This window comes from Mustelus asterias, chromosome 6 (genome assembly GCF_964213995.1).
Source record: "Mustelus asterias chromosome 6, sMusAst1.hap1.1, whole genome shotgun sequence".
NCBI lineage: Eukaryota > Metazoa > Chordata > Chondrichthyes > Carcharhiniformes > Triakidae > Mustelus > Mustelus asterias.
In genome coordinates this window covers 145,852,180-145,867,977 of record NC_135806.1, presented here as the reverse complement: position 1 = coordinate 145,867,977, position 15,798 = coordinate 145,852,180, and the positions used below count along the sequence as shown (strand labels likewise).

The 15,798-nt window shown below is 48.1% G+C and overlaps 1 protein-coding gene across 1 annotated transcript in view; it reads left to right on the top strand.

The window, feature by feature from the left end:
* The first annotated feature begins 10,670 nt into the window (after positions 1 to 10,670).
* The window catches only part of spef2 (sperm flagellar 2), a 386,645-nt gene continuing 381,517 nt past the window's right edge, over positions 10,671 to 15,798 (top strand). The window contains exons 1-2 of the mRNA XM_078213897.1: positions 10,671 to 10,686; positions 10,722 to 10,824. Of these exons, the coding sequence (XP_078070023.1) occupies positions 10,671 to 10,686; positions 10,722 to 10,824 (119 nt within the window). The remainder of the gene's footprint in view (positions 10,687 to 10,721; positions 10,825 to 15,798) is intronic.

The window sequence follows — 15,798 nt, the reverse complement described above, 5'->3', positions numbered from 1 at the left end:
ACCAGGAGGCGGAGCCTGTGTCCAGGGGGCGCGGCGTGTGCACAGGGGCGGGGCTGTCCCCATGGTGACGGTCTCCAGGCAAACGGCACAAACCCGGGCCCAGCACCGCAATGACCGACATCCTGTGTCAGTGGCTGAACGATCAATTGGGCCTGTCCCAGAGAGTGGGTGAGTCTGAGAGAGACTGACCCTGAGGGACTCTGACCCTGAGAGAGATTGACCCTGAGAGAGACTGACCCTGAGGGACTCTGACCCTGAGAGAGATTGACCCTGAGAGAGACTGACCCTGAGGGACTCTGACCCTGAGAGAGATTGACCCTGAGGGACTCTGACCCTGAGAGAGACTGACCCTGAGGGACTCTGACCCTGAGAGAGATTGACCCTGAGAGAGACTGACCCTGAGGGACTCTGACCCTGAGAGAGTCTGACCCTGAGAGAGAGACTGACCCCGAGAGAGACTGACCCTGAGAGAGACTGACCCTGAGGGACTCTGACCCTGAGGGACTCTGACCCTGAGAGAGTCTGACCCTGAGAGACTCTGACCCTGAGAGAGAGCCTTACCCTGAGAGAGAGTCTGACCCTGAGAGACTGACCCTGAGAGAGTCTGACCCCGAGAGAGAGTCTGACCCCGAGAGAGAGACTGACCCTGAGAGTCTGACCCTGAAAGAGAGTCTGATCCTGAGAGACACTGACCCTGAGAGAGAGCCTGACCCTGAGAGAGAGCCTGACCCTGAGAGAGAGACTGACCCCGAGAGAGACTGACCCCGAGAGACAGACTGACCCTGAGTGACTCTGAGCCTGAAAGACTGACCCCGAGAGAGACAGACCCTGAGAGTGAGTCTGGCCCTGAGAGACTGACCCTGAGAGACTCTGTCCCTGAGAGAGTCTGACCCAGAGAGAGACTGACCCTGACAGATTCTGACCCTGAGAGAAACTGACCCCGAGAGAGAGTCTGACCGTGACAGACTCTGACCCTGAGAGAGACTGACCCCGAGAGAGAGTCCGACCCTGAGAAAGAGTCTGGTCCTGAGAGACTCTGACCCTGAGAGACTGACGCTGAGAGAGAGCCTGACCCTGAGAGAGAGTCTGACCCTGAGAGAGAGACTGACCCTGAGAGAGAGACTGACCCTGAGAGGGAGACTGACCCAGAGAGGTAGTCTGACTCAGAGAGAGAGAGTTTGACCCTGAGAGAGACTGACCCTGAGAGAGAGAGAGAGAGAGACTCTGACCCTGAGAAAGTCTGACCCTGAGAGAGAGAGACTGACCCTGAGAGTCAGTTTGACCCTGAGAGAGTCTGACCCTGAGAGAGTCTGACGCTGAGAGAGAGTCTGACCCTGAGAGAGAGTCTGACCCTGAGAGAGAGTCTGACCCTGAGAGAAAGACTGACCCTGAGAGAGACTCTGACCCAGGGAGAGACTGACCCAGGGAGAGACTGACCCAGAGGGAGACTGACCCAGAGGGAGACTGACCCAGAGAGAGAGTCTGACCCTGAGAAAGACAGAGCCAGAGAGAGTCTGACCCTGAGAGAGACTGACCCTGAGAGAGACTGCCACTGAGAGAGAGAGTTTGACCCTGAGAGAGACTGACACTGAGAGAGAGAGAGTCTGACCCTGAGAGAGTCTGACCCTGAGAGTCCGACCCTTAGAGAGACTCTGACCCAGAGAGAGAGAGTCTGACCCAGAGAGTCAGACCCTGAGAGAGGCTGACCCTGAGAGAGAGAGGCTGACCCTGAGAGAGAGAGGCTGACCCTGAGAGAGTGACCCTGTCCCAGAGAGTGAGTGACTCTGTCCCAGTGAGTGAGTGACTCTTTCCCAGTGAGTGAATAACTCTGTCCCAAAGAAAGAGTGACTCTGTCCCAGAGAGAGAATGACCCTGACTCTGTCCCAGTGAGTGAGTGACTCTGTCCCAGAGAGTGAGTGACTCTGTCCCAGAGAGTGAGTGACTCTGTCCCAGAGAGTGAGTGACTCTGTCCCAGAGAGTGAGTGACTCTTTCCCAGTGTGTGAGTGATTCTGTCCCAGTGAGTGAGTGACTCTTTCCCAGTGAGTGAATGACTCTGTCCCAAAGAAAGAGTGACTCTGTCCCAGAGAGAGAATGACCCTGACTCTGTCCCAGAGAGTGAGTGACTCTGTCCCAGAGAGTGAGTGACTCTGTCCCAGAGAGTGAGTGACTCTTTCCCAGTGTGTGAGTGACTCTTTCTCAGTGAGTGAGTGACTCTTTCCCAGTGAGTGAATGACTCTGTCCCAAAGAAAGAGTGACTCTGTCCCAGAGAGAGAATGACCCTGACTCTGTCCCAGAGAGTGAGTGACTCTGTCCCAGAGAGTGAGTGACTCTGTCCCAGAGAGTGAGTGACTCTTTCCTAGTGAGTGAGTGATTCTGTCCCAGTGAGTGAGTGATTCTGTCCCAGTGAGTGAATGACTCTGTCCCAGAGAGAGAATGACTCTGACTCTGTTCCAGAGAGTGGGTGACTCTGTCCCAGAGAGAGAGTGACTCTGTCCCAGAGAGAGAGTGACTCTGTCCCAGAGAGAGAGTGACTCTATCCCAGAGAGAGAGTGACTCTGAACCAGAGAGAGAGTGACTCTGCCCCAGAGAGTGAGTGACTCTATCCCAGAGAGTGAGTGACTCTGTCCCTGTGAGTGAGTTACTCTGTCCCAGAGAGAGAGTGACTCTGTCCCAGAGAGTGGATAAGGCAGGTTGGGGGCTCGGGATGATTGGGGAAGGGGGCACGGGAGAGAGGGACTGGATAAGTGGAGGGGATGGGGAGGGGGTAGGGGAGGCGAGGTGGGAGGTGAGGGGAGAAGAGGGGAGAGGGGAAAGAAGGGGGCCCTGACTGATGAAGACCAGAGTGCTATATGACTTCTTCACTGCTCTGTCTACCTGTGACACAGCTTTCAATGAACTACATACTTGTACTCCTAGGTTCCTCTGTTCCTCAACACTCTCCAGGGCCCTACCATTCACTGTATAAGTCCTACCCTGATTTAACTTTCCAAAATGCAGCACCTCACACTTATCTGTATTGAAATCCATTTGCCAATCCTCGACCAACTTCCCGAACTGATCAAGATACCCCTGTAATTTTTGATAACCTTCTTCCCTATCAACAATACCTCATAATTTAGTATCATCTACAAACATACCAACCATGCTTTGTACATTCACATCCAAATCATTTATATAAGTAACGAATAACAAGGGTCCCAACACCAACCCCTGAGGCACACCACGAGTCACAGGCCTCCAGTCTGAGAAACAACCTTCGACCATCACCCTCTGCTTCCTACCATCAAGCCAATTTTAAATCCAATTAGCTAGCTCTCCCTGGATCCCATGTGACCTAACCTTCCAGACTAGCCTGCCATGCGGGAGCTTGTCAAAGGCATTGCTAAAGCCCTTATAAACAACATCTACTGCCCTACCCTCATCCATCCTCTTGGTTACCTCTTTGAAAAACTCTAAAAGATTTGTCAGACATGACTTCCCACGCACAAAGCCGTGTTGACTATCCCTAATCAGACCTTGACTATCCAAATGTTGGTGGATCCTGGCCCTCAGAATCCCCTCCAGTAACTTACCCACCACTGATGTCAGTCTCACCGGCCTGTAACTCCTTGACTTGTCTTTGTTATCCTTCTGAAACAACGGAACAACAGTAGCCACCCTCCAGTCTTCCAGAACTTCACCAGTGGGAAAAGATGAAGCAAATATCTCTGCAAGAGCTCTGTAATTTCTTCCCGAGTCTCCCACAAGATCCGAGGATGTACTTGATCAGCCCCAGGGGATTTATCCACCCCAATGCGCTTTAAGGCTGCAAATACCTCCTCCCTAGAAATATACATGTGGTTCAACACATCATCACTTGTTTCCCTGATTTCTTTAGCACCCATAATGTTCCCCTCAGTAAACACCGAGGAGAAATATTCATTGAAAATCTCACCCGTCTCCTGTAGCTCCACACACACAGACGGCCACGCTGATCTTTAAAGGGACCTATTCTCTCCTTAGCCACCCTTTTACTCTTAATATAGAATCATAGAGGTTTACAGCATGGAAACAGGCCCTTCGGCCCAACTTGTCCATGCCACCCCTTTTTTAACCACTAAGCCCGTCCCAATTGCCCGCATTTGGCCCTTATCCCTCTATACCTATCTTACCCATGTAACTGTCTAAATGCTTTTTAAAAGACAAAATTGTACCCACCTCTACTACTACCCCTGGCAGCTTGTTCCAGACACTCACCACGCTCTGTGTGAAAAAAATTGCTCCTTTGGACCCTTGTGTACCTCTCCCCTCTCACCTTAAACCTATGCCCTCTAGTTTTAAACTCCTCTATCTTTGGGAAAAGATATTGACGATCGAGCTGATCTATGCCCCTCATTATTTTATAGACCTCTATAAGATCACCCCTCAGCCTCCTACGCTCCAGAGAAAAAGTCCCAGTCTATCCAGCCTCTCCTTATAACTCAAACCATCAAGTCCCGGTAGCATCCTAGTAAATCTTTTCTGCACTCTTTCTAGTTTAATAATATCCTTTCTATAATAGGGTGACCAGAATTGCACACAGTATTCCAAGTGTGGCCTTACCAATGTCTTGTACAACTTCAACAAAACGTCCCAACTCCTGTATTCAATGTTCGGACCAATGAAACCAAGCTTGCCGAATGCCTTCTTCACCACTCTGTCCACCTGTGACTCCACTTTCAAGGAGCTATGAACAAGTACCCCTGGATCTATTTGTTCTATAACTCTCCCCAATGCCCGACCATTAACTGAGTAAGTCCTGCCCTGGTTCAATCTACCAAAATGCATCACCTCGCATTTGTCCAAATTAAACTCCATCTGCCATTCGTCAGCCCACTGGCCCAATTGATCAAGATCCCGTTGCAATCCGAGATAATCTTCTTCACTGTCTACTATGCCACCAAACGTGGTGTCATTTGCAAGCTTACTAACCATGCCTCCTGTATTCTCATGATGTGGAGATGTCGGCGTTGGACTGGGGTAAATACAGTAAGAGTTTTAACAACACTAGGTTAAAGTTCAACAGGTTTATTTGGTAGCAAATGCCATTAGCTTTCGGAGTGCTGCTCTTTCCTGAGGAGCAGCGCTTCGAAATCTAATGGCATTTGCTCCTAAATAAACCTGTTGGACTTTACCTGGTGTTGTTAAAACTCTTATTGTCCTATATTCTCACCCAAATCATTAATATAAATGACAAATAACAGTGGACCCAGCACTGATCCCTGAGGCACACCTATGGTCATAGGCCTCCAGTTTGATAAACAACCCTCTACAACCACCCTCTGGCTTCTGTCATCAAGCCAATTTTGTATCCATTTAGCTACCTCATTCTGGATCCCATGAGATTTAACCTTATGCAACAACCTACCATGCGGTACCTTGTCAGAGACCTTGCTAAACTCCATGTAGACAACATCAACTGCACTGCCGTCGTCCCTTCAAAAGTGCGGCCTAACTAAGGTTCTATAAAGCTGCAACATGACTTGCTAATTTTTAAACTCAGTACCCCGGCCGATGAAGGCAAGCATGCCGTATGCCTTCTTGACTACCTTCTCCACCTGCATTGCCACTTTCAGTGACCTGTGTACCTGTACACCCAGATCCCTTGGCCTATCAATACTCTTAAGGGTTCTGCCATTTACTCTCCCTCAATGTCAACAAAACTAAGGAGATTGTCATTGACTTCAGAACATAAGAAATAGGAGCAGGAGTAGGCCACCTAGCCCCTCAAGCCTGCTCCACCATTCAATAAGATCATGGCTGATCTGATAGTGGGTTCAGTTCCACTTACCCGCCCGCTCCCCATAACCCTTAATTCCTTTAATGGTTAAAAATCTATCTATCTGTGACTTAAACACATTTAACGAGGTAGCCTCTACTGCTTCATTGGGCAGAGAATTCCAAAGATTCACTACCCTCTGGGAGAAGAAGTTCCTCCTCAACTCTGTTCTAAATTGACTCCCCCGTATTTTGAGGCTATGCCCCCGAGTTCTTGTTTCCATTGTAACTGGAAATAACCTCGCTGCTTCTACCCTGTCTAGCCCCTTCATTATCTTATATGTCTCTGTAAGATCTCCCCTCAACCTTCTAAACTCCAATGAGTACAGGCCTAGTCTACTCAATCTCTCCTCATAAGCGAACCCTCTCATGTTCAGGAAGCGTAGTGGAGAACATGCCCCTGTCTACATAATGGGGACGAAGTAGAAAGGGTCGAGAGCTTCAAATTTTTAGGTGTCCAGATCACCAACAACCTGTCCTGGTCCCCCAAATGCTGACACTATAGATAAGAAAGCCCACCAACGCCTCTACTTTCTCAGAAGACTGAGGAAATTTGGCATGTCAGCTACAACACTCACCAACTTTTACAGATGCACCATAGAAAGCATTCTTTCTGGTTGTATCACAGCTTGGTATGGCTCCTGCTCTGCCCAAGACCACAAGGAACTACAAAAGGTCGTGAATGTAGCCCAATCCATCACGCAAACCAGCCTCCCATCCATTGACTCTGTCTACACTTCCCGCTGCCTCGGCAAAGCAGCCAGCATAATTAAGGACCCCACACACCCCGGACATTTTCTCTTCCACCTTCTTCCGTTGGGAAAAAGATACAGAAGTCTGAGGTCACGTACCAACCGACTCAAGAACAGCTTCTTCCCTGCTTTTGAATGGACTTATCTTGCGTTAAGATGATCTTTCTGTACACTCTAGCTATGACTGTAACAGTACATTCTGCACTCTCACGTTTCCTTCTCTATGAATGGTATGCTTTGTCTGTATGGCATGCACGAAACAACACTTTTCACTGTATGTTAACACATGTGACAATAATAAATCAAATCAAGTCAATCTTGATGTCATCTGCAATCTTACTAACCATGCCTCCTATATTCACATCCAAATCATTAATATAAATGACAAATAACAGTGGGCCCAGCATTGATCCCTGAGGCACACCGCTGGTCACAGGCCTCCAGTTTGAAAAACAACCCTCTACAACCACCCTCGGGCTTCTGTCAAGAAGCCAATTTTGTATCCATTTAAATATCTCACCCTGGATCCCGTGAGATTTAACTTCATGCAACAACCTACCATGCGGTACCTTGTCAAAGGCCTTGCTAAAGTCTATGTAGAGATCATCAACTGCACTGCCCTCATCTACCTTCTTGGTTACCTCTTCAAAAAACTCAATCAAATTTGTGAGACATGATTTTCCACTCACAAAGCCATGCTGACTGTCCCTAATCAGTCCTTGCATCTCTAAATGCCTGTAGATCCTGTCTCTCAAAATACCTTCCAACAATTTACCCACCACAGATGTGAGGCTCACTGGCCTGTAGTTCCCAGGCTTTTCCCTGCAGCCCTTTTTAACCAAAGGCACAACATTTGCCACCCTCCAATCTTCAGGCACCTCACCCGTGACTGTCGATGATTCAAATATCTCGGCTAGGGAACCCGCAATTTCCTCCCTAGCCTCCCACAATGTCCTGGGATATACTTCATCAGGTCCTGGGGATTTATCTACCTTGATGCGCTTTAAGACTCCCAGCACCACCTCCTCTGTAATATGTACACTCCTCAAGACATCACCATTTATTTCCCCAAGTTCCCTAACATCCATGCTTTTCTCAACAGTAAATATTGATGAGAAATATTCATTTAGGATCTCACCCATCTCTTGTGGATCCGCACATAGATACCTTGTTGATCCTTAAGAGGCCCTACTCTCTCCCTTATTACTCTTTTGCCTTTATGTATTTGTAGAAGCTTTTTGGATTCTCCTTTGCCTTATCTGCCAAAACAATCTCGTGTCCCTTTTGTGCCCTCCTGATTTCTCTCTTAACTCTACTCCTCCACCCCGCATTGGAGGGAGTGCAGAGAAGGTTCACCAGGTTGATACCGGAGATGAGGGGTTTGGATTATGAGGAGAGGCTGAGGAGATTGGGTTTGTACTCATTGGAGTTTAGAAGGATGAGGGGGGATCTTATGGAGACTTATAAGATAATGCGGGGGCTGGATAGGGTGGAGGCGGAGAGATTCTTTCCACTTAGTAAGGAAGTTAAAACTAGAGGACACAGCCTCAAAATAAAGGGGGGTCGGTTTAAGACAGAGTTGAGGAGGAACTTCTTCTCCCAGAGGGTGGTGAATCTCTGGAATTCTCTGCCCACTGAGGTGGTGGAGGCTACCTCGCTGAATATGTTTAAAGCGCGGATGGATGGATTCCTGATCGGTAAGGGAATTAAGGGTTATGGGGATCAGGCGGGTAAGTGGTACTGATCCACGTCAGATCAGCCATGATCTTATTGAATGGCGGGGCAGGCTCGAGGGGCTAGATGGCCTACTCCTGCTCCTATTTCTTATGTTCTTATGTATACAGACGCTAGGCTCACCGGCCTGCAGCTCCCAAGCTGTAGAACGTCTTGGGATTTCCTTTAACCATACCTGCTTCAAACATTTCAAGTTCAAAGTTGTCTTTCCAGTTCTCTCACTTTTCCCCTTTCCTTCTCTCTCTTTCTCTTTGTTCTGCAATTGCTATTCTTTCTTTTTCTCTTTGTTCATCCAGAGCTATTTGCTTTCTTTCCTTGGATCCTCTTTCTTTGAATTGCAATTCAAACTGTCTTCACTCTTTTTGTTCTGCCATGGCCAGTCTCTCTTCTGTTATTCTCCATCTTCCTTCCGTTCCAGTCCAGGTCTGATTCCACTGAGCCACTCAGAAGCTTTCATCAAAACAAACTTTATTTAACAGTTAAAATAAAACAAAAGAACTAGCATAACTTTTACCAATTGAAATACTTGAACATGACAAAATATCATTATTAACAGCGAGCTATTTCTATTCGTTCCAATTTAAGCAATATCCCCATAGACATAAATTAATCTTCAGAGAATCAGTTAGCAACACACAGGCTGACGTGAATTCCCAGTCCTCCAGCCTCTGGACAGAGGTACTGACAGACACCCGTCTTCTCTCTCAGACAGCAGCTTCCAGAGGAAAACATAGAAGATAGGAGCCAGAGGAGGCCAATCGGCCCTTCCAGCATGTTCCACCATTCATCACAATCATGGCTGATCATCCAACTCAATAGCCTAATCCTGCTTTCTCCCCATAACCTTTGATCCCATTCACCCCAAGTGCTATATCCAGCCGCCTCTTGAATACATTCAATGTTTTGGCATCAACTACTTCCTGTGGGAATGAATTCCACAGGCTCACCACTCTTTGGATGAGGAAATGTCTCCTCATCTCCATCCTAAATGGTCTACCCCGAATCCTCAGACTGTGACCCCTGGTTCTGGACACCTCCACAATCGGGAACATCCTCCCTGCATCTACCCTGTCTAGTCCTGTTAGAATTTTATAAGTCTCTATGAGATCCCATCTCATTCGTCTGAACTCCAGTGAAAACAATCCTAACCTAGTCAATCTCTCCTCATACATCAGTCCCGCCATCCCCGGAATCAGCCTGGTAAACCTTCGCTGCACTCCCTCGAGAGCAAGAACATCCTTCCTCAGAAAAGGAGACCAAAACTGCACACAATACTCTCGGTGTGGCCTCACCAAGGCCCTGTATAATTGCAACAACACATCCCTGCTCCTGTACTCGAAACCTCTCGCAATGAAGGCCAACATGCCATTTGCCTTCGTTACCGCCTGCTGCACCTGCATGCTTACCTTCAGCGACTGGTGCACAAGGACACCCAGATCCTGCTGCACACTCCCCTCTCCCAATTTACACCCATTCAGGTAGTAATCTGCCGCCTTGATTTTGCTTCCAAAGTGAATAACCTCACACTTACCCAAATTACACTGCATCTGCCATTGATTTGCCCACTCACCCAACCTGTCCAGATCATTCTGAAGGATCTCTGCATCCTCGTCACAGTTCACCCTCCCACCCAACTTGGTATCATCAGCAAACTTTAAGATGTTACATTTTGTTCCCTCATCCAAATTATTAATATATATTGTGAATAGCTGGGGTCCCAGCACCGATCCCTGTGGCACCCCACTAGTTACTGCCTGCCAATTTGAAAAGCACCCATTAATTCCTACTCTTTGTTTCCCCTCTGCCAACCAGTTTTCTATCCATCTCAATACACTGCCCCCAATCCCATGCACTTTAATCTTGCACGATAATCTCTTATGCCGGACTTTGTCAAATGCTTTCTGAAAGTCCAAATACACCACATCTACTGGTTCCCCCTTGTCAACTCTACTCGTTACATCTTCAAAGAATTCCAGCAGATTTGTCAAGCATGATTTCCCCTTCATAAATCCATGCTGACTCTGTCTGATCCTGCCGCTGCTTTCTAAATGCTCCGCTATAAAGTCCTTGATAATTGATTTGAGAATTTTCCCCACTACCGATGTTAAGCTTACTGGTCTATAATTCCCTGTTTTCTCTGTACCTCCCTTTTTGAATATTGGAGTGACATTCGCTACCCTCCAATCTGCAGGGGCTGTTCCAGAGTCTATGGAATCCTGGAAGATGGCCACCAATGCATCCACTATTTCTAGAGCTTAAGTACTCTGGGATGTAGATTATCAGGCCCTGGGGATTTATCCGCCTTCAATCCCATCAATTTTCCCAGCACCATTTCTCTACTAATATTGATCTCCCTCAGTTCTTCCCTCTCACTAAATCTTGTCTTTATGCCGCAGAACACCAGTGTTCAGGGATTGATTGTTGTTTTCTGTTTGAAGAACCCTCCACATTTGCAAGGGACTTTTCCACAGGGTACCTGATTGGAGAGATTTTAAATAAGCACCAACTACAGGATGACTTTGATCAGTTCTCCAAAGGCAGGTAAGAAAGTTTCCTCTCCCTCTCTGTTCCGGGAGATTAGATATGCACAAACGTGCCTCAGGGAGCACAGATGTATTGTGACAACATTGACAAAGATGACAAGGTTGCATTGGTTTTCTAGCTGTGTTGCGTTGTATTGTGGAGCTGCGCAGTTCACTGCCGACTTGCAGGATGATGCTGAATTCATCATGGGATTATTGAATACCTACAGTGCAGCAGAAGGCCATTCAGCCCATTGAGTTGCACCGACTTTCCAACAGATCTTACTCAGCCCCTATCCCTATAAGTGGTGCTAACCCCTGTGCCGCTTTCATCATAATCAGCAATCCATGTTTCAGTTGACTTTGGATTGTGCGGTTCGTGGCTGGCATTTATTGCCATTCGGATAGCTCTGAGAAGATGAAGCTCTGGCATCACGGTAGCACAGTGGTTAGCACTGCTGCCTCACAGCGCCAGGGACCCAGGTTCGATTCCCGGCTTGGGTCACTGTGTGGAGTTTGCACGTTCTCCCCGTGTCTGCGTGGGTTTCCTCCGGGTGCTCCAGTTTCTTCCCACAGTCTGAAAGACGTGCTGGTTAGGTTGATTGGCCATGATATATTGACCCTTAGTGTCCAAAGATGTGTCGGTTCGGGGGATTAGTGTAAACATGCACCGCGTACACAATACTTCCCCCCACCATGTATTCAATACAGTGCTCCCCCCCCCCCCGTGTACACAATACACCCCGCCGCGTACTCAATACTCCCCCCGCGTACTCAATACACCCCCCCGCGTACTCAATACACCCCCCCGCGTACTCAATACACCCCCCCGCGTACACAATACACCCCCCCGCGTACACAATACTCCCCCCACGTATACAGTACTCCCCCCCCCCCCCCACATACACAATACACCCCCCCCCGGTGTACACAATACATCCCCTGCATACGCAATACTCCTCCCCTGTGTACACAATACTCCCCGCCGTTTACACAATATTACCCCATGTACTCAATACTCCCCCCGCGTACACAATACTCACCCATGTACACAATACCCACTCGCGTACACAATATCCTTCCCGTGTACACAATACCCACCCGCGTACACAATATCCTTCCCGTGTACACAATACCCACCCGCGTACACAATATCCTTCCCGTGTACACAATACCCACCCGCGTACACAATATCCTTCCCGTGTTCCCAGGAGCAGGCTGAGGGTAAGAGAGTGGGTTTTCTGACTGTAATTAATTATTTATTTTTTCAGTTAATTTTGGGTTTAAAATCGGAGGTTTTTTTCAAAACCGGAAGTCAGGCCAGGAGAGGCCAGGGGAAGTTTTTGGAGGGTTTAAAAGTGCACCAAAGTATACAGCGGGCAGCATCGTAGCGGGCAGCAGAGTGAGTGGGAAGTTGAGTGAGCTGTCAGGGCTTTGGCTCACAGGGCTTGGACGAGCAGGGGTGAGTTTTTGTTTCCTTACACTCTTATTAACTTTTCACTGTCTTACTTGACATAAAGTGTCCAGTATGAGTGTGAAACCAGTGTGTTGTTCCCAGTGTAGGATGTGGGAGGTCCTGGAGGCATCTTGCCTCCCGGACATCCACATCTGTGAGGGGTGTGTCGAGCTGCGGTTCCTGAGGGACCGTGTTAGGGAGCTGGAACTGCAGCTCGAGGATAGAACATAGAACATAGAACAGTACAGCACAGAACAGGCCCTTCGGCCCATGATGTTGTGCCGAGCTTTATCTGAAACCAAGATCAAGCTATCCCACTCCCTATCATCCTGGTGTGCTCCATGTGCCTATCCAATAACCGCTTAAATGTTTCTAAAGTGTCTGACTCCACTATCACTGCAGGCAGTCCATTCCACACCCCAACCACTCTCTGCGTAAAGAACCTACCTCTGATATCCGTCCTGTATCTCCCACCACGAACCCTATAGTTATGCCCCCTTGTAATAGCTCCATCCACCCGAGGAAATAGTCTTTGAACGTTCACTCTATCTATCCCCTTCATCATTTTATACACCTCTATTAAGTCTCCCCTCAGCCTCCTCCGCTCCAGAGAGAACAGCCCTAGCTCCCTCAACCTTTCCTCATATGACCTACCCTCCAAACCAGGCAGCATCCTGGTAAATCTCCTCTGCACTCCTTCCAGCGCTTCCACATCCTTCTTATAGTGAGGTGACCAGAACTGCACACAATATTCCAAATGTGGTCTCACCAAGGTCCTGTACAGTTGCAGCATAACCCCACGGCTCTTAAACTCCAACCCCCTGTTAATAAAAGCTAACACACTATAGGCCTTCTTCACAGCTCTATCCACTTGACTGGCAACCTTTAGAGATCTGTGGATATGGACCCCAAGATCTCTCTGTTCCTCCACAGTCTTCAGAACCCTACCTTTGACCCTGTAATCCACATTTAAATTTGTCCTACCAAAATGAATCACCTCACATTTATCAGGGTTAAACTCCATTTGCCATTTTTAAGCCCAGCTTTGCATCCTATCTATGTCTCTTTGCAGCCTACAACAGCCCTCCACCTCATCCACTACTCCACCAATCTTGGTGTCATCAGCAAATTTACTGATCCACCCTTCAGCCCCCTCCTCTAAGTCATTAATAAAAATCACAAAGAGCAGAGGACCAAGCACTGATCCCTGCGGCACACCGCTAGCAACCTGCCTCCAATCCGAAAATTTTCCATCGACCACCACCCTCTGTCTTCGGTCAGACAGCCAGTTACCTATCCAATCGGCCAACTTTCCCTCTATCCCACACCTCCTCACTTTCATCATAAGCCGACCATGGGGGACCTTATCAAACGCCTTACTAAAATCCATGTATATGACATCAACTGCCCTACCTTCATCAACACACTTAGTTACCTCCTCAAAAAATTCTATCAAATTTGTGAGGCACGACTTGCCCTTCACGAATCCGTGCTGACGATCTCGGATTAATCCGCATCTTTCTAAATGGTCGTAAATCCCATCCCTAAGGACCCTTTCCATCAATTTACCAACCACCGAAGTAAGACTAACCGGTCTATAATTACCAGGGTCATTTCTATTCCCTTTCTTAAACAGAGGAACAACATTCGCCATTCTCCAGTCCTCTGGCACCATCCCCGTGGACAGCGAGGACCCAAAGATCAACGCCAAAGGCTCTGCAATCTCATCCCTTGCCTCCCAAAGAATCCTAGGATACATTTCATCAGGCCCAGGGGACTTATCGACCTTCAGTTTATTCAAAACTGCCAGGACATCCTCCCTCCGAACATCTATTTCCTCCAGCCTATTAGCCTGTAACACCTTCTCATCCTCAAAAACATGGCCCCTCTCCTTGGTGAACACTGAAGAAAAGTATTCATTCATCACCTCGCCTATCTCTACTGACTCCATACACAAGTTCCCACTACTGTCCTTGACCGGCCCTAACCTCACCCTGGTCATTCTTTTATTCCTCACATAAGAGTAAAAAGCCTTGGGGTTTTCCTTGATCCGACCCGCCAAGGACTTCTCATGTCCCCTCCTAGCTCTCCTAAGCCCCTTTTTCAGCTCATTCCTTGCTAACTTGTAACCCTCAATCAAGCCATCTGAACCTTGTTTCCTCATCCCTACATAAGCTTCCCTCTTCCTTTTCACAAGACATTCCACCTCTTTTGTGAACCATGGTTCCCTCACTCGGCCATTTCCTCCCTGCCTGACAGGAACATACCTATCAAGGACATCCAGTATTTGTTCCTTGAAAAAATTCCACTTTTCATTAGTTCCTTTCTCTGACAGTTTCTGTTCCCAACTTATGCCCCCTAATTCTTGCCTAATCGCATCATAATTACCCCTCCCCCAATTGTAAACCTTGCCCTGCCGTACGGCCCTATCCCTCTCCATTGCAATAACAAAAGACACCGAATTGTGGTCACTATCTCCAAATTGCTCTCCCACAACCAAATCTAACACTTGGCCCGGTTCATTTCCCAGTACCAAATCCAATGTGGCCTCACCTCTAGTCGGCCCATCCACATATTGTGTCAGGAAACCCTCCCGCACACACTGCACAAAAACTGCCCCATCCAAACTATTTGACCTACAAAGGTTCCAATCAATATTTGGAAAGTTAAAGTCCCCCATGACAACTACCCTGTGACCCCCACACATATCCATAATCTGCTTAGCAATTTCTTCCTCCACATCTCTATTACTATTTGGGGGCCTATAGTAAACTCCTAGCAACGTGACCGCTCCTTTCCTATTTCTAACTTCAGCCCATATTACCTCAGTGTGCAGATCCCCCACGAAGTGCCTTTCCGCAGCCGTTAAACTATCCTTGATTAACAATGCCACTCCTCCACCTCTTTTACCAGCTTCCCTACACTTAGTGAAACATCTATACCCCGGAACGTCCAACAACCATTCCTGTCCTTGTTCTACACACGTCTCCGTAATGGCCACAACATCGTAGTCCCAAGTACCAATCCACGCCCCAAGTTCATCTACCTTGTTCCGGATGCTCCTTGCATTGAAGTAGACACACTTCAACCCACCTTCCTGTCTACCAGTACCCACCCTTGACCCTGATACCTTCCCCAATACCTCACCACCCTCACTGACTTCTGGACTACAACTCCCTTTCCCACTCCCCTGACAAATTAGTTTAAACCCCCCTGAAGAGCCGTAACAAATTTCCCTCCGAGGATATTGGTGCCCCTCTGGTTCAGGTGCACCCCGTCCTGTTTGTACAGGTCCCACCTTCCCCAGAACGTGTTCCAATTATCCACGTATCTGAAACCCTCCCTCCTACACCATCCCTGCAACCACATATTTAACTGCACTCTCTCCCTGTTCCTCAACTCGCTATCACGTGGTACCGGCAACGTACCAGAGATGACCACATGTTTCGTCTTGGCTCTCAGCTTCCAGCCCAGCTCCAGAAATTCCTGCTTTAAATCCCCGTCCCTTCTCTTACCTATGTCATTGGTACCAATGTG